General features: G+C 37.6%; 1 protein-coding gene across 1 annotated transcript in view; it reads right to left on the bottom strand.

The window, feature by feature from the left end:
- Window positions 1-5,050: 5,050 nt before the first annotated feature.
- The window catches only part of ARHGAP18 (Rho GTPase activating protein 18), a gene marked incomplete at both ends in the record, with an annotated part of 58,154 nt that continues 38,889 nt past the window's right edge, over window positions 5,051-24,315 (bottom strand). The window contains 9 exons of the mRNA XM_079532492.1: window positions 5,051-5,142; window positions 7,497-7,558; window positions 9,314-9,438; window positions 14,432-14,578; window positions 15,376-15,582; window positions 16,785-16,867; window positions 19,524-19,683; window positions 21,470-21,547; window positions 22,322-22,413. Coding sequence (XP_079388618.1) covers window positions 5,051-5,142; window positions 7,497-7,558; window positions 9,314-9,438; window positions 14,432-14,578; window positions 15,376-15,582; window positions 16,785-16,867; window positions 19,524-19,683; window positions 21,470-21,547; window positions 22,322-22,413 — 1,046 coding nt within the window. The remainder of the gene's footprint in view (window positions 5,143-7,496; window positions 7,559-9,313; window positions 9,439-14,431; window positions 14,579-15,375; window positions 15,583-16,784; window positions 16,868-19,523; window positions 19,684-21,469; window positions 21,548-22,321; window positions 22,414-24,315) is intronic.

Genomic DNA, 24,315 nt, shown 5'->3' with positions numbered 1-24,315 from the left:
AGGCAACTGTATTAGATTAGATACTATTTTCAGACAAACCCAAAATCAGAAGGCAAGCTTTCAATCAAATATCATTTCACAGATTAGGGGAAGAAGTGACTGAGCAAGATACCAAGTCTTGATTGGATGCAGCCCAGGGTTTGGAGCCTGAATCTGATGCTTGAACATTTTAGAGCAACTACGTATTCTCCCGTTTACTCTGGGTCATTTGGAGTAAGTCAAACATTTGCACATTGGCAAATAGCAATGGATACTCCAGTAACTTGTGTGTACTTGTGAAATTCTACTATGCAAAGCTGTCTGTCCTTACAGTTTCACCAGACAACTGTATGCTGAAGTTGTGCATCTCTGAGGCATCACGTCTGATGACTTCATGCTCTGGGGACACAGGAATTCCCATGGGAAAGAACCCAGAGCTGGTTTACCTGCAGGACCTGATCCAGTGACTCAACATGCAGTTATAGGAGCTGAGACAGCTACATCAGAAACCAGGTGTTTTCAAGAGATGTAATGGTAAAATGTGATTCTGAAACAGTAAAATAAACAGACTTTGGCTATCAGCATGAATTAATGCTACTTATTGGTCATAGGGTGACACAGGATGAAGAATCCTTTCAATTGTCCCAAAAGTGAGCAACTGGAGAGAAGTAACATCTGCGGAGATTTTGAACTAGCACCTATGCAATGGAGTGGAAAGTTGCATTCCTATTACTGCTTAGCACTCGCAGATACACGAACACTGCCATCTGATACTAGCCAATTTTAGGTCTGATCTTCGTGCAGGATGAAAGTGACTCCCAACAGACCTACGAGAGGAGGGCACAGGTGTACTGCTTCCCACCTTGCAGGTAGCTCAGCAAGGAGGGTGCTTACTGAGATGCTGAACCCAACAGGGGAGGAAAGGGGATCAATTGTGCTAACCAGAAGTTAGGAACAAGCTACACCATAAAAGCCAGCTCCGTAGCTGCTCCAGTGCCTACATAAAGGCAGAATTTATGCTGTCACCTTTCCTTTGATCAAAGGGCTTGTTCTGCCTCTGCCAGTTGCCTCCTTTTATGAAACTCATATAAATTTAATTATTTTTGAGACGTTCTCTCCCTCTACTCTGTCTGCCAAGAATGATTGAAGTCTGCCAGCAGATCCAGAAGTAATTAGGGGAAGACACACACTGGCAGCAAGATTACCCCAGACTCTTTCTTTGGAGATCAGGCTAAAGCTCACAGTATTATATTTATTAAAACTGTCCCCTGAAGTCAGATTTATGATTGCTGAAGTCCCGTTACTGATGATACGGCAGATTTTTTGAACAGTTTTGGAGGATTATATTTGGTTTCTACAAATCAGATTGATTTCACCCCTTCAGCCCCAGGCAAGCCATCTAGGAACAGTTCTCCCATCTGCTAAATTGAGAAGTGCTTACCTGCCTCTTCATCTGCAAACAGAAACAATGGTTTGAAGTTCTCACAAGCATTGCCCTAGTAAAAAGTAATTATTGTAAACGTTGCTGTAAAATTAGTGCATATACTTTGTTTTCTTTTCTTTGTGAATGGCTGCAGTTTTTTAGAAATAGAAGTGCTACAGCGATTCAATTCCTATATATATTGAGGTGCATTAGAGGAAATCACTCACTTAGCAAATCTTCCACCGAGATTGCTTTTCTACTGCAAATTAACTCTTAACGCTTAGTAAAAGAGTGCATTTTATTAAACAGCTTCAGTAACTTCAAGAAGAATATTTGAGAAAAAAATGTAATGGATTGCAAAAAAGTTTTAGTCAGGACTTCCTAAAGCATTTCCTCCTCAATGGGCGCATCTCCTAAGGCCCTGAGTTCAAAGCAGCCTCACAGGAGGTTTTGCCAGTGCTTAACATGGAACAGCTGAGGTGGAAAGGGACCCATGTGCCCATCTGCTCTAACCCCTGCCCAAGCAGGGGCACTCAGAGCAGGTTGCTCAGCATCACGTCCAGGTGGCTTCTGAAGATCTTCAAGGAGGAGACTCCAATCTCTGGTCAACCTGTGCCCCTGCTCCATCACCCGCATGGCACAGTAGCGCTGCCTGATGGTCAGAGCACACACCCAGACCCACTCACCTGCCCGCTATCTCTATGAATCCCCCCTGCTGACCTGCAGCCGAGGGCCCTGCCACATGCCCTCCTGCAAGCTGCTTAGGGAGGGCGAAGGTGGGATGGAAGATGCCACCCTCCCAGCGCTCTCCCGTGGGAGGGGAATGCGAGGATTACGGGTGGAGGCGGCGGAGGCGGGGAAAAGGAGGAGGCACGAGCCACCCAGCGACAAAAGGCCGGGAACTGGGAAACGAGCAGCCAGCGGCACAACTACGCCTAACATTCAAACAAAAGCATCTGAAACGCCACCCAGAGCAGGGAACGCGCTTCGCACCCACTCTCGTAAAGACAACGCCCCCCCGCTCACAGCCGCGTAGGATCCAGCTCTGCCCACGAGGGGGCGCCGTAGCACCGCGGCAGGGCGCGTTCCGTGCGGCCGTCCGTCAGCGGGGCGGGGCGGGGCGGGGCGGGGCGGGGCGGGGCGGGGCGGCGGCCTCAGTGAAGGGTGGCGTTGGTGCTACCGCGGGTAGGTGCCGGGTAGCAGCGCTCTTGTCGTCAGGCTGCAAGGCAGTGTAACTGAACGTGCCGCTTAGCAACGTCTCTTTCCACGCACAAAACAACGAACTACCTGCAAAGACGCACGGTGTGAAATTAAAAAATAATCCTCACTCGGTGTCGTTTTGTGTTTGACGTGCACAGAAAGCTTTCACATAATAAGTCAAAGGAGAAGAGCATTCAGAAAAAAAATAACATTTAATTATAAAAGAGCCTTTTAAATTAAAAAAAAAAAAAAAAAAAAAAAAGATAATGGCACTAAACCAGAAACAAAGTTATTTAAAAGATCATAGCCAGCAGGTTGTAATGTTACGCCAGAACCATGCAGCTGTTCCCATCCTCTGCACTTTGCTCCTGATTCAAACAACACCTGGCGTCCCAGTTGCGAGCAGTCGCTTATAGAACTATGTGTACTACATCACATCATTTCTGCCTTACATGACAAAAACACCTTCTATGTATTACATTAGATTAATAAATATTTTGCCTAAGCACTGCTCTGATTTTCTACTCTATCCCTTAAAGAACAGCAAGTGAGTTTTGTTCTACTGACAAAGCGATTTGTCTTATGGGGAGTGCTACCATGGCTCAGTGCAAAACCATGGGGGTACCCACAGAGGCAGAGCATTGGGAGCAGACCTGCTACAGCAGTCTCCAATTTCCTTCATCCTGCTCTGCAGAATCCTTCACTGCATCCTCTCGGAGTCTTTTTAACAACAATGAATACTTACAGCCCTCAAATTGTTCGTACACTGCAGATAACTAATCAGAAGGTGCCCAAATTTTTCTATGACCTGTCAGAATTCTACTTCACTGCTTGTGCATAAAATAGAGTTCCAGTGGTTTCTTTGGGAATAACACAGCCAGGGCCTATATCCAAAGCTCAGTAGAAAGGCCCCCCAATTCCTTTCATTAGCTTTGATCAAGTACAAAAAAAAAAAAAAAAAAAAAATCAAATGCAGTTCTTGATTGTATGTAGACATTCCCTATGAGGTCAGTGTAATTCTGTGTGCATCAGAAGAAAATGCTTAGTTCCAAGGACATCATTTCACAGTAGTTACTTCAGGTGGTCAGCATGCAGATATGTGCTACAGCAGGGGTGATCTAGTTTACAAATAAACTGTGAAGTGGTACACAGGTTTGTGAGCCCAAAGCATTGCTATGGGACTGGATTCTGAAGCCACAGTCACAGCACTTAGCACTGCAGTGAGCCATGTCAGTCTGTAATTCAGTATCAATGAATTCCACAAGGAGAATTCAGTCCTTTCTTCTGCCAAGAGGAGGATTTGAAATGATTCACCATTGGACTATTAATTTTCAAGTGGTTTAGACAGCATCTATCAGGGAAGGTAGAACTTGATTCTGGCCTCATCCAGGATAGACCAGATGTAAAGCTGGTGGTAGGTAATACCAAAGAGCCTATGTACACTCCACAGCAGACCTTTACCCTGATTTTGAGTGAAAGATTTGGTGGTTTGCTACTGTGAAACTGAGCTTACAGTTTCTCTCCACAGTTATTTTATTCACCCTAACAGTCTTTATTGTGCTCATAATTGGCAGATTTTGGCAGTTCACAAAATGCTCTGCAATCTATCAGATGTCCAAAAACCCTGAAATCAACATTTGCAACATATCCATGTATCACTGCTGATAAACTCAGACATCTTTCTAGTGGTGACATTATTTGAGAAAGGACACTGCCAAGAGTGGTGAGCTTTAAAAATGACTCACTGTATTATACTGTCCTACTCAAAAAAAAAAAAAAAAATAGTATCAAGAATACGATCAGCCATAATAAGAATAAAAATATTAAAAAGATCTAGCAAAAAGATGCATAGAAAGCATTTTCACAGTTGTTTTTAAATAGTTTCTATCAAAGTTTACCTAGAAAGTGAATAAAATTAGGACTTCCAAAAACAAAATATATATTGTACTGCAGTTTTTTCCTGCGAATTTCACACTTACTTGAGAAATGGTTTCAGGTATTTTTAATACTGTACCATTCAGAAGTGCTGATCAGGATTTGGTTCTCCAGTGTCCTACCACTGCAAAAACCTATGTGAACACACACTTCTATGCAAACAGATTTTAGATCTCTAACATAAAGAGGTTAAACATCTGTTTGAAAAATAAATTCTTTTGAAACCAGACCTACCAGATGGGAGTATCATTAAGGGAGATTAGTGCCATTAAAGTGTTTAACTGACTTATTCTCATATCAAATGAGTGGAAAAAGTTCTTTCTGGTATCTTGCTGTAAGTAAAAGTGAAAATTTACTAGTAATCATTGTTGGGTTTCCATTGCCTTTCTTTTTTTTAACTAGGTAAGTTTCTATTAATAAGTATAGTAAAGTTGAATGTTGAAAGAACACACTACCCCTTTGAAAAATTCAGCATTACAAGGTAAGTCCATGGTTTGTTCTTTTGCCATTTGCTTAGCTCTGCTTAGATTTTATAACCCACTCAGCATTTGGGTTGAGCTGGTAGAGGTCCTTCATGTAGGTATCATCATCAAGGCAGCGTTCCCCTTAGAAAAAAAAAAAAGAAAAAAACAAAAAAGAGGTTATTTGGCTACATCAGTAAAGAAAAAAATTAAAAATAAGAAATTATTTTGAAAGTTGCTGGTTTATTCCATTTCAGTTTTCAAGCTATTTCTGTGGTATTTAACAATGGACAACATAGCTAAAGCCTAGAAGTGCTTTTAGCTTTCTCATCCATCTTGGAGAGGAAGGGATGCAGGTTGAGGCTGTGAGGGAAGCTGTGGGAGGTTCCAACTCTGTGGCACTGGGTCAGATTCTTCACAGACTATTTGCATGGAAGCTCCACTCTCTGAAGGTTTAATAAAGGAAAACGGGGCCCTGGTTGTCTTGTGGTTAATTCAAAATTCCATTGAAGCCCATTAAAATTTCTTTCTTTTCTGAAATGGAAAGTCTGAGCAGGGTTTCTCCTTGTTAAGAAGGTATTATTCCCCACTCTGCTTCTCTTGGTTAACACTTCTGCATAGCACTTCTAATGGTTACTGACAAAAGAGAGAAAAGTAGTACAGTGTTTTCGGTGCATTACAAGAAACTCATTTTTGTCTGGTAGCTATGATGAAAATAACATGCTGTTCCATCAAGATCAGCTTTCTCTTCCCATTTCCCCATGGGCTTTTGCATTTGCAGCTATACACTACAGCCCCTCTCCTACTTCACCACACCAAGTGATTGAGGTAGATGACTGGTAGCTTCTTTAATCTGCCAACCAGATGTTTCTGGAAATATATTCTCCTAAAGCAGAAGGCAAGCAGAGGTGTTACCCTGAAGCAGGGTCAGCCTGCCAGCTGTCTTGACATTCTGCTTATTGCAGGCAAGCAAATGAGATTGTCTGCTCAAATATGCTCTTCCTGATAAACCTCCATCCCTGCTCCATGCCTGGGGGCAGCCTGTTCTCTCTCAGGAATTTTTATCCCAACCTGTGTGCCATGTACCACCCACACTTCTGGACGAGACCCTCAGTGACCCACAGGATGAAAAAGATGTGGATGACCCACCCCTGAATGTGTTCAAGGCCACACTAGATGGGGCCCTGGGCAGCCTGATCTAGTGGGTGGGAGCCCTGCTCACAGCATAGGACTGGAATGGATGATAAACTTTAAGGTCCCTTTCAACCAAAACCATTCTGAAATGCTATGATTTCTGTATCCAGTCGTGCTCATGAAGCAATAGCAGAATTCCTGTTCAGTGCCGTGAAGACCCACAGTGTACTGGGCACACCAAAAAATGTCTGGAAACTTCAGCAGCTCCATCTGTTAGGGTAAAGGACGTCAGCATTGCTCATATTACAAATGTGAGCATAAGCATATGAGTGCAAAATGAGCCTGTCAGCTTGTTTGCCTTTGGGGCTCCTTGTACATCAGCTAGTTTGGGAAGATAGGAACTGCAAAGATCTGGAAAGCTGGTCTATGTTAACATGTAAACCATAGTAGGTTAACGTCAGGGAGTTCTTGTCTCAGCTGAAAGACTGCGTATATAATGGACATGTAAGGGAAAGATAATATACTAATCTGGCATCCAGTTTTTTTTCACCTCTTGCAGGGAAATTTTTCAGTTTAGACATAAAAAAAAATAAATTGAAGTAGTGATTAGGTTAAATGGAATAATGATAAAAATAGCAACTACATGTAGTATTTAAACATGCAGTACAGACATACGGCATATTCATGGAATTTTATGCTTTCAAATACAGCTTAATATGGAAAAAGTGAATGTAGGGTGTAAGTTCAATACAATGCTGTCTTCTAGGTTTTGGGGTGTTGTTGTTTTTTGTTTGTTTTTTTTTTCTCAGCATATGAAAAATAATGGGAACTGATTTCTAACACAAAAATACTTTTGCATTCATTAGGAAATTTCTGAACTGCTTTCAGTGTCAGCCTTTGGCCTTCACCTTGCTGATCTGCTATTTGCTTTAATCAATTGTTACACAGAGCAGGAAAGATTAACTGTTTGAAAATTTCATTACTTGGTCATTTTTCCGTTTTAATGGTCATTTTTTCATTGGAGCCTGCAAGCAACACTCCAATGAAGAGCATAAGGGCTGTAAGTTCACTTACTATGCCTCAGTACAAAGAGATGAAGAAGATGAACTTCAAGCACCTTTCTATGCTTCTTTATTGTACATACGTATCAGGAACATCTGTAACAGCAGTCTTCCTACTTTAGAACAGATAATAATGTACTACTAATATGATGATTACACCACCTTCTCTGCTTCCTTTTCCCCAGGGTTAACTTTCTGCTTTAGTGTCAGGATGTGAATAAATGTAGTCACACAGTAAATCCATGTATTAAGTGCTGAACAGTCTTATTCTAGCAAAAGAAGTTGTACAGAGGCCATTCTTACCAATATTTCCTCCTATTTCATAAAGGAAGACCTCTTCTTTCTTGAGTGTTTGGACATTTCCACTGTCAGGAACAAAAAGCATAGATTAACTACTGCAAAAGAACTTGTACACTAGCAAAGAATTTGTATGCCAACAACTGAGACATTTCTGGTAGAAGTTCTGCTAATTAAGATCAGCAGTGCAGCAGCTGTAAATCCTTTTTGTTTATACTTATTTACTGATAAAGTGAACAAGAACACCCTTGCATACTAGTGCAAATAGTCCTGCAAGTGAGCAATAAACTACAGAAAAGGTATAAATAAGATACATAAGTCGCTCCAAAAGTAATACCTCCTGTGTATTTCCAGGGAAACTACAACAGATAAAAAAGAACACAATAACATTATTTGATAGAACAAATTCTCAGCAAGAAAATACTATTTTTCAGTGTTGTCACCATGATTAGCTATGCAATTTGCCAGCCATGAACAAGAACCTGCATACCATGCTTGTAGCAATGTTTCCCAGTGCAGGTGACCCACTGTCATTGTTGCTGCTGAAACACACCGCCTCTTGCCTCATCGTGCTCACATAACACCATTTGGACTCCATAAATGTTCAGCAAGCATCAGTGAATGTCAATAGGTGCCATTTTTTCTGCATGGAGGAATTCAATTCCACACCTTTGCTTCATGGGCACTTACATGTCAGACACCATTCTGTCAGATTGCCCCTCTGCTGCCATCTCTCACACAGCAACAACGTGTAATGGAGTATCGGGAAGGTTCAACCTCTACTGCCACACCACCAACTTTTATGTCGTGAGCCAACATAATAGAAGAGGAGGCATTACTTTTGGAGCAGCCTTCATAGATGTGAAGAATTCGTGGTTTTTAGAAAAGCATTCAACTGTTATTAGCAAGTAGCCTGATATTTACCCTCTAATTTTTCTTTCACTGCTGCTGCAAAAATAAGTATTCCCCTCACACACTTCATATGTCTGAAAAAGCCAAGCGGTTGGGTACGGAAACCATATTCTTGCTGGTTTTATTTTTGCTGCAACTAAAAGAAGTGAAAAAACATACAGTGGAGGAATAAAGTCTCCGAATTACAAAAAGATTTTATTTTTCTCACTGTGTAATTCTAATAGTATATGCTACGGTGCAGCCAAAAAAAATAACTTTCATTCAAAAATATAAGCCCTTGAGAACAGCTCTTAAGAAGAACTATCTTCTTGATTTCACACAGAGCACTGTTATTCCTTTAGCATGAATAGTGGTATATGATGCCCACGTATGTTAATGATTTGGGGTTTTTTTGCTAAATCCATTCCAATTTCTTACTTTGCTCATGTACATATAAAATATATGTAAAATCTTTTCTAAAACTTCTTCATTTCTCATTGGATTTGGATAACTCAAATTTTCCTTTTAAAACACTGCACGAGCAACATTTTCAGATATCTATATTCCAATACCTGTACTATTGTTATATATTAATTCCATTTTTATATGATGTTTTCTCTTTTCCTCATCTCTTTCTTTCTTAGACTTGTTTTCTTGGAGATCCCTTCTTCTTCTGAGAATATAACAAAAGTATTCTTTTAATAAAAGTATTATCCCATCAGACTAAAGAGCTGATCAGTTTTTACTAATAGTTTTTGTGCATTCCTGACGGCCTCATGAGCTTTAGAGGCATTAGAAACACGAGATTAATTCCTCAAGTGTATATTCTAGTGCGCTAAATTTGACCCCAAAGTTCATGAACTCACTTTGATTCAAACAATTTTAAAACTTTTTTCTTGATAGAATACACGTTAATAAAAATGTATTTGTACCTTTTCTCACTGAGAAATCTGGCTACTATATCACTGGCTTTCAGGTCTTCTGTCAGCTGTATTGCCATGGAAACTTTCGAAAGATGAGGTGCTTGCACCCGTATCACTCCCTGAGGAACATCAGCCTGCAAAGCAATAACGGTGTTGGAACAAAGCTGTGAGCAGCTGGCTTTGATGAGTTACTCAAAATACAGTATGAAATAAGTAACAGTACGGTGCTCTGTAAGTGCACTTCACCACTTTCTACTACACTTCACTGCAGAAATACGATAACTACAGAGAAATTCAGTAAATTGCATAAGGCCTTCAAATCTCTTTTTACCCACATAAAGAACTTTAGAACAAAAGAATAGTAGTGCTTAATTATTTTTTGAAGATGTTAGAAATAACAGCTACTGCTATATTAAGAACACATTCAGGTATGACGAAAAGCATATGAGACTGACACAGAAAAGACAGAAAGACTTGATGTAGGCATGAAAGCCAAGCAGTTCCTTGTCATGGTTCTATGTTTTTTTGTTTGTTTGTTTGTTTTTGTTTTGGTTTTTTTGGGTTTCAGTATTCCACATCAAAACACCATGTAGTGTACGGGGCACTGAAGTGTTAATGCCCCATTTCCAGGTACCTATCCCTGTACATTACAGAAGTCACAGGATCTGGCCCTTCTGGGTGGGGGGGGGGGGGGGGCGCTCTCTTGCTGCCTTGCAGTGGGTGCTGGAGGTGCTTTCCTAGCCGTTCCAAGCTTTTCAGGTTTGACTCGGTCCCGGGAACTCTCTCTCTCTCATCTTGTCTGATTTATTCATCTCAATTTCAATTAAATTGTATTATATTTTGTTATCTTGTATTCCGATATTATAGTAAAATAAGTTTTCCTCCATAGATTGTTGCCACTGCTCTTTTCCTCCCTTCCTTCCTTCCCATTTTTGTGGGACTGGGGTGGGGGGGCAGGGCAGAGGCCTGTTGCCCCTGTCACGGACGTAGATTGATCTGGTCAACTCCGTGACATTCCTACATTCCAGGCCCTCCTGAAACTTCCAGAAGAAACCTTTCCACTTTCATTCAAACTGAATTTCATGCCAAAAGAGAAAGGAAAAGGAAAAGGAAAAGGAAAAGGAAAAGGAAAAGGGAAAGGGAAAGGGAAAGGGAAAGGGAAAGGGAAAGGGAAAGGGAAAGGGAAAGGGAAAGGGAAAGGGAAAGGGAAAGGGAAAGGGAAAGGGAAAGGGAAAGGGAAAGGGAAAGGGAAAGGGAAAGGGAAAGGGAAAGGGAAAGGGAAAGGGAAAGGGAAAGGGAAAGGGAAAGGGAAAGGGAAAGAAAAGAAAAGAAAAGAAAAGAAAAGAAAAGAAAAGAAAAGAAAAGAAAAGAAAAGAAAAGAAAAGAAAAGAAAAGAAAAGAAAAGAAAAGAAAAGAAAAGAAAAGAAAAGAAAAGAAAAGAAAAGAAAAGAAAAGAAAAGAAAAGAAAAGAAAAGAAAAGAAAAGAAAAGAAAAGAAAAGAAAAGAAAAGAAAAGAAAAGAAAAAAGGTAACACAAAGTAGAATGATCTATGAATACTTCAAATGATCCCTATTTTTCAGGAAATATTTCCTATTGAAACAGATATTCACTACAAGAGCTTTCTGTCCCTATTTTTTATTCTCTAGAATATCTCCAGCAAGTCAACCTACATAATTGATTTGTATGTTATTTCAATCCAAAAATCCTTGATGACAAATATCAATCATATCACTTACAAAGAAGGAGGGCTCCACGGGATCGCTTTTCTGTTCAACTCATACATAGAATCATAGAATCCTTAAAGTTGGAAGAGACCTGTAAAGGTCATCTAGTCCAACTCCCCTGCAATGAACAGGGACTCTCACAAGCCAGAGTGCTCACTGAGAGTTTGCTTCACAGTAATCATGCAATCAAAGATTCATAAGGCTGCAAAGGATCTCAAAAAGCAATTCCGTATATCTATCTCTAAATTTGCCTGATCTATTCTTTAAGGCCTTCATCCATGGAAACACGGCTGTATATATTGGATAGAAAATTAATTCCTGTTTAAACAACTTATTCTCTTCTTCAGTTCTCTTCAGAGAAGAGAACTTCTTCTCTTCTTCAGTCTCTCCAGACTGTTGGGATCATGCTTCCTAGCAAAAGGATACGAAACTTTTAAAGATGAAAAGGTTATTTACAGTTGTTCCTAAATGGTCTTTTATCAAATTTACTGTAAATTTGTTTCATTTTAGTATACAATTCGGTCCTACTTTATTTCAGTTTATTTTAATGAAGTTGCCTTCTTCAACTTCAGTTGGCCAACAGTCCTTTTCTCTGTATAGCAGGCATTTAATAAATGATTTAAAAAGCTGCCTGCCTTGAATGCATGAGAGAATGAGAAATGTCCACCAAGCAGAAACATTACAGTCAGAAAATCAAACAAGGTAATTACTCTGTTTATTTAAACAGAATCATTATTAACTCAGCTAATGAATGCATTTTGCCACTTTCACTACCTACATCTTTTCATGCTCAGCTGAACAGTATGTTCATGGTGCCCAACTATAGAAGAATAGATAATGAACATCCTCTAGTCCATTCACTATACAAGATAGTGGGACAGAAAAAGTGATTATAAGTCATGCAGGAGCAGTCTTACAGAAGGAACTGTAGCACAATTCAAAACATTCCAGTTAGGGCTTTTCATAGAGACTTGATCTATGTTTCACAAAAGAGCTGCAGGCTGTAGGATCTGTGAGGCTCTTGCTGATTACTTTGCATGACATGCTTGGATATCCATCAGGCTAGACAAAGAGAGGGATGAAGCAACTGCACAGTATTTTCACTTGCAACTCAGATGATGGGTTTATACTTACCAAATGTGCAAATGATACCAACCAAGGAAGAAGCACTAGGATTATGAAGACTAAAACTGAAGTTCGAAACGAACTTGCTAAATGAGAGACAAAGCCTGAAAGGATTGGGATGCAGTTTGTCTCTTTGAACTGCAAGTAGTACACCTCACTTGGGACAATCAGCTATGTACAGCTGTACCAGATAAGCCCAGTAGCATTGCACTTTGCCACCAACATGGCTGTTCCTTTATTTTGGAACAATTGCAATATAGAGAGGAATACAGTGACAGGTGGTATCTATTAGCTATTCTAGTGGATAAATTTGCAGTCACGAGGGCATCTTTCTTTGCCTGGCTAAAGCACTGTGCACACCCACCATAGCATAAACACTTACTCCCTAACACAAACTTGGGCCATAGAATTGTATGCTTAGCTGCCCCCTTCATAAACCCCATTACCCACACTCAGCACTGTACAAAGATTTTGCCCCAAATCTGCTTCCCTTGCACAATAAGTGATGTTTCTTAAAAGGGGGAGAGAGAATGATAGAAAGGCCTCATGAGACATAAGATTTATACAGATTACCAAATGAGCTGACTGCCACAGAAAATGTTGAGATATTTCTGAAGATTATGAAACTGACTCAAACTCTGGCTATCTCTGTTTAACCACGTGGGGTGCCACAGCATGCGTAACTTTCACTTACGTTTTATTCAGCTGCAAGCAAGATAATTAACTCTCAACAGTTTCAAACAGCATTCACCAGAATGGTGATTCACCAGAAGTTTAAGTGTCTCACTTGCCATCTAATGGTGGAGTTCAGTCCAGGAACTGCACAGTTAAATCACCTCAATTTCAACCTAAGGCAGTACAAACTCATAATTGGGGGGAAGGAGATGGGAAGGGGAAGCTTTTTTCTTAAAGAATTGAAAGAGTTGAGGCAATTTCAGCCACACAGAAAAATGTATAAATGACATTCACAATGAAGCCATATCATAGCTGAGAATATGATTTTAAGAGTACTGTGTTCCCAGGCACCCTAATTATGAAAACTTTGAGCAGGAGTGAAAAATGTGTGAAAAATTCTATTTAATTTTGCAGGGAATCCCCAGAGATTTCTGGGGCTTAAAGAAAATTATTTGATAGCAACCTTACTTTTATGTTTAGGTAATAATTTTGGGTAAGTATTACATGAGACTTCAGTCATAACTCTCTAGTGGATTAAAAAGACATATTTTACTATAAAAACATCAGCACTGAATCACAAAAAAATATTCTGATACGTGAAGCTGCAATAGCACTTGCCTATTTCAGTGTATTTGCTGTTATTTCCATGTTGAACAATGGATGGCAGCATTCCTTTAAGCGTCAGCTCACATTAATACCGCTGAATTGGATTCAAAGAATCCTCTTCTTATTAGACAGTACAAAATAAATGTCAATATTTAATTAGCTTTATTAGCTTTATTTTAAAATTGTAGATAACTCCTGATTTTGTGTATAGATTCCTTCAAGTATAGTCATATAGATGTGAAAGTAAGGCAAAGTACTGCTCATTCATTCATTTTAAAGATGTGTCACTACTGCGTGCAAAGTGAAGTAGGAACACTTAAATATATGGTTCTAGCAGATGCTGGATGCAATTGTCCAAAGGATCCATGTTTTTGCAGACTCAAATATACATGTATATATACATTTATATATGTATGCAATATACACACATATGTATGCTTGCAATATCAATTCAAGTGGATACCACAGAAGATACATTCACATGCCACATTCTAATTTTGTCTTAATATGTTAACCACCTTTGCTTTTATCAGAAAATGACAATTTTTTTTTAACAGTTTGCCGTACTCATATTTGTTAAGATTCAAACCCATGCATTTTTGCAAACTACCACAAGGTGTCTCTAATTCACTGAAATCTTTAGTTTGATCTCAGCTCACAAGATTGTACACCACTTGTTTTCTCTCCAAACACTAATCTACTTTTGTTTCAGACACCCAAACTGAAACAACCTATGTGATATCACTTTTCAGAATAGATACATTTTGGAAAATCTGGAGAAAAGATAAACAGCTCAACCTTCTAAAAGTGTCATGATGGTAATCCATAACTATGAAACCTATCTATTAACCTCCTATTTATTGAAATTAAATAATTAAATTAAATGTAGATATCCTCTTGGCAATATCCACTTTTACACTAGAGAGATGACAGACTTATTAATACAGTTATATTTCAGTTATATACAGTTACATATTTCAGATATATGTTTTCTTACATCATTAGGTGTCTTGTCCTGCTTCTCGTGCTTTTCCCGATCATAAGCCATCTTTTTCAGAAGTTTCTTCATAGCTTTGTCTTTTTTCTCCTTCTTCTGGTTTTCAGTGTTTTGTTTTCTCACTTGGTTAACAATAAACTTGGGAATCTAGACGAATATAGATAGTAAGCATTGAATAACCTCATCATTTCCATCACTAACTAACCAAAACATTATAAATTTACAGATTGTCAAACAGGAACGGAATAAATAATATCTATTCCAAAGTAATAATTAAGGATTCAAATAATATAAAGCTATGAAATAATTTTATAAACACTGCACTTGTGATATTACATCTCTCTTAGTGGAAGAGAAGTGAAATCATACAGATTTTACTTTCCTCAGCCAAAAAATTCACTTAGCACTTAGTCTGTACAATGGCGATAACTTTTCCACGTTTGTAGCAAAGGTCAAGATTGTTTAAAGGTGCTGATGAACAAGAAAGGTTCAAGTTCTTCAGTCTTTTTAAGGGAGAGCTTCCTTGAGACCATGACAGAATTTCATGTTTTTATCAAAACATACTTTATATAATGCAAAGTCTGGCCCCAAAGTCTGGATTTAAACACCATGTTCCCTGTGAGTATCTCTAAGCAGACACGAGTAAATTCCTTGTAACAATGCATACCAACAGAACAAATAAAAAGATTCCCCAAGGATTTATTTTTGAGTTCACTCACGGTGCATACTAAATACTGAAACTCGGACCATCAGAGCTTAACTCCAGCATAATGTGTAATAACTCTATTTCATTCCCAACAGAATCACCTACGAGAAAGAACCCAGCTGGACACGGCTGACTGATCTTTCTCTAAATCATGGAAATAAGTTCACATTACTTCTTTGTTCAGATGCCTTGTTTGTGAAATTCATGGCAGTTTTTTTCCCCTTAGGAATACACTTACTGTCCAGAGAAGTTTTTGGTACTGAATCATAAAACGCATGACATTTGCTGTTCCAGCTGCCATAGCAAACTCGCTCTGTTCAATACTCTTTGAGCCAAGCCCTTGAAATGTGAAAAGGTTTGGGGCCATCACCATTGCAACATTGTTTAGTGTCATTTTGTTTTTCTCTCGATGATCTATTACCCTTTGAAGGAACTCGAGCAGTACCTGAAATCACAGCAGAATTTAAAGCTCAGCTTTGCACATGAAAAAGTTAGATTGAAACATGACGTTACATGTTCTTGGAAAAATGTCATTATTCCTAACAAAGCCACATTAAAAACAAGAAGTGTGGATATGTTTCTTCAGAAGACTGCAGTACAAGTATTCTTTATAGAACAAAGTAAATAATTCTTGTTACTAATATTTTCAAAAGCATTTAAGTTACGCTAAAGCTCTGTACAATGAGGTTTTCCAAAAGACTTCTTATGTTGGTGTGTAAGTAGCATTTCCCATATGCTTTTGAAAACACTACGGTTGTTTTTTCTTAAAATGAAAGTGAATACAGTAATGCCAGCTGTCATTGGAGTGTCTAGTCCCATGAGGTACAGGAATAGTGAGAAAACCACTGAATTGTGAATGACAAGTGGCCAGTTACAAACTGTCAATCTTCAATAAACTCAGTTCCAGATATTTGTAACTCCACTCAGGAATCCTCCTCCGTCCTTCCACACATTAACTCAAAAAGGAAAATACATTTAAACAATGAAAACAAATTGAATCTTTTTGGCTATGGTAGAATATGTTCTGTATCCCCCGGAAATCATGCAAATTCACTTTTGATAATAAAAATTTTAATAGTAAATATTTTCTGAAAGCGATTTCTGATAGCTCTGCTACAGAAGGACATGCTGAAATTGTAAATTTCTATGAGTGATGTGATGCAAGTAACAGTAGGAAGCATCAATTTGTTATTTATGTAGTAGAAACAAAAGACAAAGGTAAAAGTAGGAAATAAAAACAGAAAGATAAACTCATTTCATAAAAGCAGACAATAATGTGCAGGATTCTAGTACATTTTATTTTTTTGCCCTGCAAATAATGACTGCTACAGCTAAAAAAAAATAGGTAAGAAACTTGTAAGAGAAGAGGTCATTCACTGAAAGATTATTATTGCAACCTCCTGGAAAAAATTCAAGTCATACTCTTAAAGTCATTTGGGTGGAATTAGGGTCCTAAGTCATGTTTTTTTCTGAAGTTCTGTCAAATATGAAAAAAAGAATCCTTAGTTTCAGCATTAACTTTCAACAGAAAAAAAAAAAAAAAAAAAAAAAAAAAAAAAAAGTTGAAAGACAGCAGTATTCATTACAGTGAATTCACAGAAACAGGCAAAATATTCACACAGGAAAAAATGTATTGGCAATTCTAACCTTCAGTGTGTCTCTGTTTGCTTCAGGTAGAAGGATAACCAAAAGATTCAAAGCTTGCAGCTGCTGTTTCTTCCTTGGAAGATCTGCCAGTGAAACAAAAGAACTTCAGTATTTTAAAATTGTCATTTGTCCCTTTCAGAAAGCATGATTTTAAAGTGGAAACATCTTATAAAATGCTGAATGCATGCACATGGCTTGTTGTCATGGTGTGACAAAGGACTGGCAAATCCTTCTTTTCTGATTTTCTTCCAAACACTCTTGTGTGATTCAGTTGCTGTATGACTCAACTGTCTTTTGGCAGCATTTTTCAGAGTCTTGTGATTTTCTATTTTGCAATGTTAAAAGAGAAAACTAGCTGGCTAATGGTTCCTCCCTTTTTGAGCCTCTGCCTAAAATTTCAAGAGTATGTTGAAAGCCTCATTCACAGTTTCTCTGATTGCCTGAACAGTTACACTGTCTCCCAAGTCACCCCCGCAAGACACCGGCAACACGAGTAGCAACAGCTGGAGTGGCAAACCAGTGGGGATAAAGCCAACAGCAAAGAAGCTGAATACTTATCTACAGCAGGGAGAATCATAGCAAACATAGCATGGCTCCTAAATTCTGGCAGTGTGGAACAGTGAAGAGCCCCAACTCTCTCGGGTTTGTCACTTGTGATAAATTTCCTCCTGTCATACTTTAGGGCCTTCCCAGCAGATTCCTAATGAATCAGTCCATACATAACAAAAGCAAAGAAAGACCTGCATCTGACACAGCTTAACAGATCTGGTTTTGTGCATTCCAATGAGATTCCAACAAAACTGCTACTTCAAATATATTTTGTTCAAAACAATTTGGGAGATACAGAAAAAAAAGAAAAGAAAAGAAAAGAAAAAAAGTTAATCCATGATATAAAAAACAGCTTGTGACTATTTTCTTCCATAGTAAAAATAAATGATACAAATAAAAGAATGGTAAATTATACAATCTTTTAAAACATGGAAACAGGGACAACAGTGTACTTGCCTGCTTAGAAAGACATACATTAAAAGTAAGTAAGAACTCAATAGCAAAACAATTAAGATTTATTACTTAAATCAAGGTTTTCCATCTGTTCACCCAAATAATGTTCTAGTTTTAGTTCTGTCAGTCACTTAACAAAATAAATTGTTTTAATTAAGTCATTTAAATATTTAAATAGTAAAAAGTCTAACCTCGCTATTTAAATGCATTATCATGAAAAATACCGTTTACTGTCCCAAAAATGGCCCTTTTTTCTCTACTACCTAATCTTACTGCACTCAACCAATACAAAGGCAGACAATTAAATAATTGGAGTCCACAAAGTGTTAAGTCTGTTTTATATCAAATTATTTGGCTGCATGCATTTTGCATCCTGTCATCTGAATATTTTCTGGATAAGTAAAACCACAAAAGGCTTGAAGACAGTCAGAAGTGGCAAGCAGAAACCATCCTGGCTCTGAACCTTATCTGTTAGTTGGAACAACCTTAGGAACTGCTAGCTGTCAGCATCATCTGAAAGTATTCTGGTCTGCTTTAACCTGCTGCTCAGTGCTGCAAAATCAACACCACTACGTAACAGGCTTAAGCTCCAGTCCCCTACTCATATCAATTGAAGGTCTATGCACTTGAAAAAATCTTCTAAACTGGAGAGTGGAACTGCCCAGAGTTTTGAAAAATAACTGCCTGTCTGCTTGACCATGGGAATTATCTGATAATGCACTTAGAAATAAGCCATCATCACTGAGCCCACAAAAAAGCAGGAATAATTTGTCTGAAACCAACACCCCTGTGTTGGTGTATGTGGACTCTCACTCCTGATTCACTGTCACAAACAGTCTGCTTTCTTTATGTTACAGCTGGTATGCTTGCTTTGCTGTCTTGGTGACCAGTTGGAAAGGAGGATGTTTTCACGTGAACTTGCTGATCAAGTTAGCAGTTTTGACAATTCTGTTGTAACTTCTACTACGGCAAATGGATAAAATACTTTCCATGTGCCATGCTAAACAGTACACATTACCATTTCTTGGATTTTGTGCAGAACTATTACATCTTTGCTGTTGTCTTCCTTTACATAGAAACTTTACTTAGAAACATATAATCTCTGTATATATACCCTTTTTACAAGGGCAGTGACAGGACAAGGAGGAATGGTTTTAAACTGAAGGAGAGAAGATTTAGACTATATTTCAGAGGGAAGTTTTTTTCTGAGAAAATGGTGAGGTGCTGGAACAGGTTGCTCAGAGAGCCTGTGGATGCCCCGTCCCCCTTGAGGTGTTTAAGACCAGGCTGGATGGGGCTCTTGGCAACCTGGTCTAGTGCCTGATCTAGTGGTTTGCAACCCTGTCTGTGGCAGGGGGGTTGGAACTTGACAATCCTTGAGGTCCCTTTTAATCCAAGCCATTCCATGATTCTATGAAACAAATATTATTCATAAACTGATACCGCCTTACACAACTTTCTTTTAACTCCTTTATAATTCCTAAAGGCCACTAGAAACATAACAAAAAGCAATACTGTGCTTTCACTTTACAAGTAAACTATTAAAGTAGATGTTCAATGAAAAATATTACTTTGCTAATGTTTATTAGCAAAGATACAGTTTTTATCTGATGATAAGTAATATTTGTGATTTGTTTTCTTTCACATATTATTAGTGAAAATGCTAATTATGGTAGAGAAACGATTCTCTACACTGTATTATTTCTTTGCAACGGAAATGGAAAGGACACTACTCACTCTGTACATCTTGGAAAGCTTTGAGATATTCTACAGTTAGGAGAGGTTGAGGCAGTTCACGGATGAAGAGTTTTAAAAGACTTGCTGCATCATGTTGCTTTACATTTTCCCAGTTGAAAGTCCCTTCATAAAATTTTGCTTCTAATTCTTGGCAAAGGCTCTGCAAGGCAGTAGATACAGACAGCATCAATAACACTTGCCTGCTAGAAGTCATGCATTATACACACAACAATGTTTTCAGAAACATCTGAAATATAGCTTAACTCCATCTGCTGCTAATCTTTTGCTACAAATAGATTTGTGAAGAAAATGTGAACATTCAGGTTGATATAAAAATTGGATGTTCTCAACTGTCCTCCAGAGAGATCTTCTATCTCCATAGATTGTGTACAAGGGTCAGTGGTGCTAAGATACTAACTCAGATGTCTACAGTCATGTGGATATCATTTGCTTCCCATCAAGAACAAAATCAGCCTTTAGAAATAGATGAAAATTTTCCTGCTGAGACTTACCACCTTCTACATCCAAATTCAAACTAAATCAGCATAGTTAATGCAGTATTAAAAAACTAGATAAAATGAATTGTTTTATCTGAAGGGCAAGAACAGAAATGTCAACTACACATCCTAATGGACCTGTGCTTAGGTTTTAAAGTAAAAATATTTAACTATGGGATATCATAAATATGCAATACATTATCTTAATTATAACTATAAAAATAATATTAAAATAAAATAGCAAAATATTTTCTTCCAATCATCTGTACCATTTTATAAAACTATGTAAGAAAGATTTGTTTTATTTTTCAATAGGAGAAAAACAGTTTAACGAAATTAGAGATAATATAGGTCCTTCAGTATGCTGAGTTATTTTTTTTTCTATGAAGGTTTCTATTTAAATAAGTAAAAGAATGTAACATTTTTTTCTAACAAAACAATTATTTAATTCAAAGAAGTTTCTGCAAATAAATAGGCAAAAATTTAATGAAGGAAAAATAATTAATGATCTTCTTCCTAAGAAACTGTATTAATTTTATAAAGATTAAGGAATAAACAAACAAAATCATCTCAAAGTAATTCCATTAGGCAGAACTGATGTAGAGTGGAAAAGAAAGAATGAAGGAAATATATTTTTAAAAAATCTTAGTTACTGGTAAATAAACAAAGCCAGTTTCCATAATATTCCCTTCCTTCAGTTTCCAGTGAACCAGCTGCTGGACAAAGTTCGACATGATAGAGGCTGGCAGGCATCTTTGGACAGCTGAATCCACTTAAATTATCTTTTAGCATTTAAGGCCAGTTCAGACCATCTTTTTAACACATGGACTCTTGGCATGAATCATACTGTGTATTTAGTTTCCCGCACTAAGGAAAACACTGGGGAAGAGTCTGTGTGTAATTGGCACCCACTCTGTGAAGTGTCAGTGTGTGTGAACGGATGTGCCTAACAAGGATGTGTTCAGAGAGCTAAGAAGTTAGTTTGCTGTTCATAAAAAAAAATCTGAAAGATTCTTCAGCACATGCTGCCTGCCTTGCTCTGTAATGTAGGTTAAGTCCAGCTATTAAAGCAAGCTCACAATGCCAGAAAAAAACTTCCTCCTGGGGTACAAGACTGTGTATAAACTGTTCAGATGATTAAGCTGGTTCAGGGAAAAAAGCAAGAGGCTAGAAAGCTTGTGCCAAGAATTAATGAGATTTTGGCACAACTCAATTTGAAACATAGCTTTGACTCTGCTTCCAACTTGAACTTTCCCCAAAACTACACTGGATCAAACCATCAGCCTCCTGGCTAATATAACTCATTTTTTTTTCTGAAAAGACTTTTCTTTCTGTTTTTGAAGATTATTATTATTTTAATAATAATCTGGCCTCAAAATATATTTCTGTAACAAAAGAGGGAGATCAAATAAGCTTTTAGGGGTGCTAAAAATCTACATAATGTTTTACCTTTACTCTTGTTGCAACTCCTGGTATTCTAAGAAGTCCTTCTGTCTCCAGAGTTGACTCTTCTATCTGGGAAATCAACTGTCAAACACAAACCACACTGCATAAATTAAGATGTCAATTAAAAATTACTGGTAGATGGTTCTAATATATTGGAGCCTTTATGTATGTACATGTGTGGTACAAATATACAACATATGAGCACACAAATGCACAGTTTAGAAATGGATTAGAGTTGTTGTAGATGTAGAATAAAATCTTTAATATGGTTCTTGTCCCTTCTATGAATACTTCTAAAGAGTTTGTCTCTTTTGTTAAAAATAAAACTATCTATAGACCTCCTTCATGTGCTAAAATAGTTATCTCACAAATACTCTTCTTTTCAACTTCGCCAGAGGACATCCAAGTACTTTTACTTAGTACTGAAATCTACTGGAACGCACCAGTAATAATTCACAGTTCTTATAAATTGCAGACTAGTTGCAACAAACAAAAGCAAACTATTAATTTACCTCAAAATATGTGTGATACAAAGCAAAGTATCAAGTTTACTAAATTCATAGAATCAAAGAATCATTAAGGTTGAGAAATACCTCTAGTATCATCTAGTCCAACTGTCCAGTTATCACCAATGTTGCCCACTAAACCACATTCCCTAGTACCACATCTAATAAATAAATAACTAAATTAATAACTAATAAATTAGTAAGTAAACCTGCAAATAAAAGTTACTGTAACTTTGACTAGAGTAATATATTGTAAGCTATGCTACAGAGAGAAAATAAATTCAGGACAAAATGTTATTGATTGTCATTTGCAGGTATGGAATAAGTTGACTAGCTTGTGCTTATTTACCTTTTGAAAAATCAGTGGGATCTTGGTGCCTGGCACCTTCTTCTGATCCTGTTCCAGTAAAACTGACAGTGGGACACCAAACAAGCCACAGTCTGAAGAATAAAGCAAAAGAAACTGAGATATTATCTGTATCTGTTCCTACACATGCGATGATGGCATAAAACCATACTTTGAAAACAGTAAGCTTATTCAATACATTCATAGTGTTTGTTCAAAGTGTTTGAATGCTTTTATTGAGTTATTACAAAAAGCATTTTGGTTAAAGTGACTCATTCATCTCTTCCTTCGGTCATAAATCAGGACTCTTCTGTTTTGACTTCTGTCATCTGCGTGTTCTGCAGTACAGCGAAGCAAATTGTGTAAATGAACCACTTGCATGGTTCTGGTTTATAGAGTGATTCTGATGATGACCATGGAATGCACATCTTCATGCATTCAGGGTAAGATAATATAGAAAAGATGCAAAAGACATGAGTAAAATATCCAGAAATTTGGCTACAAAAACAAAACAGATGTAATTATCATCCAGAGTTACTCTCAACGTCTCTCCATAAGAGTTTTGAAAAAAGAGATTTTCAACCCTTCATGTGGTTTTGCATTATACAAAACCATCATGATAGAATGATTAGCACCTTTCCAAAGTTGGTTTTTATTTTGTTGGTTTTTTTTTTTAAGAAGCAAAATTATCATTAAGTCTGGGTTGGAAAATGGTCTTTAAAAGGTGCTAAGGTTGCACAAATAAAAAATAAAATATCATTTAGTTTCTAGTTAATGTATTCTTCATGCAAAATTATATTAGTCTTGAAATAGATAGGACACCCATTTGTTTTATGGTCCATGTAAACGGAAGAGAACGACTTCTGAAAGCTATACTCACCAATACTAACCCAAAGCCTGTTGCCAAAGAATTTCTCAGCAAAAGGTACAGATAACTGCTGCATGTGCAATTTTTGTGAAGCAGCATATAATCCTACATGTAGCTAAAAGCTGCTCATGTTACTATCAAGCACAGAGCAGCAGCTGTAATTACTAAAAAGATGACAGCTCTTGAAGAAGTGTGATGCATATATCAAAGAAACATAATTTGAAACACCACATCAAGGAGTTCTTCTCTATCAGAGTAAAAGGTTTACCACTAAAATATGTAGACTCATATATACATCCAATAGCTCTACTCCATAGTTCTATCATCTTGAAGATTTTGTCAATAATGAAAGTTTCTACTGAGATGAAATTGAAGAAAAAAACTGTAGGGGGGCAATAAAAAGGCAGCAGCACAGCATTGCACAGAAGAATCACGTTTTCATCATCTTTATGTACTCAAACACAAAGAACAGCCAGTAGATTCTCCACTGTATCAATCATTCAGGCAAACAACACTTCCTGAGTGACGAGGAGGGGATCAAGTAGAGCACTTGAACAAGGCACTGAAATAATTACACTGAAGAGCAGATCTATAGGCAAGGAAATCTGACATGTCATTGTCTTTATCCTACACATTTCTAATTCATCTTTTTTAATCTGATGAAAAATAAGGCTTTTGATCAATGCAATACTTTTCACAACTGCTTGTCAGTTAAACAAAGTTATTTAGGTAATGTACTCAACCATAAGATTTGCTAAGGAGGACCAATTAAAACTAAGACCCAAAATACATGAAAGTGTTTGTCTCTTTCTGTGTATTAATCACAAGCACTTCTACAAGAAGAAAATACATTTAGAGGATCAAGGTCTCATACATGTTTCTGTTTATGACATTTGCTCTTTTCTACTACCAGAAAGTCAAGATTGTATTCTGAAGAATATATCGTACCTTGCTATATATATTTCAAGACTCTGTTGCCTTTAATTATTTAAAGCGAGCTATTGCACTGTCATACTAACTGAACCTTGAGAACAGGGTTTTGGCCAAAGCAAGCTTGTGATTAACTGGTAACACATTTCAAGCTCTTGTAAAACATTTAGCGGAAGCCAGAAATACAGAAAGCAAACAA

The sequence above is a fragment of the Tetrao urogallus genome (genome assembly GCF_951394365.1).
Source record: "Tetrao urogallus genome assembly, chromosome: 2".
In the NCBI taxonomy this organism is placed as follows: domain Eukaryota; kingdom Metazoa; phylum Chordata; class Aves; order Galliformes; family Phasianidae; genus Tetrao; species Tetrao urogallus.
This window is presented reverse-complemented; position numbering and strand designations above follow the sequence as displayed.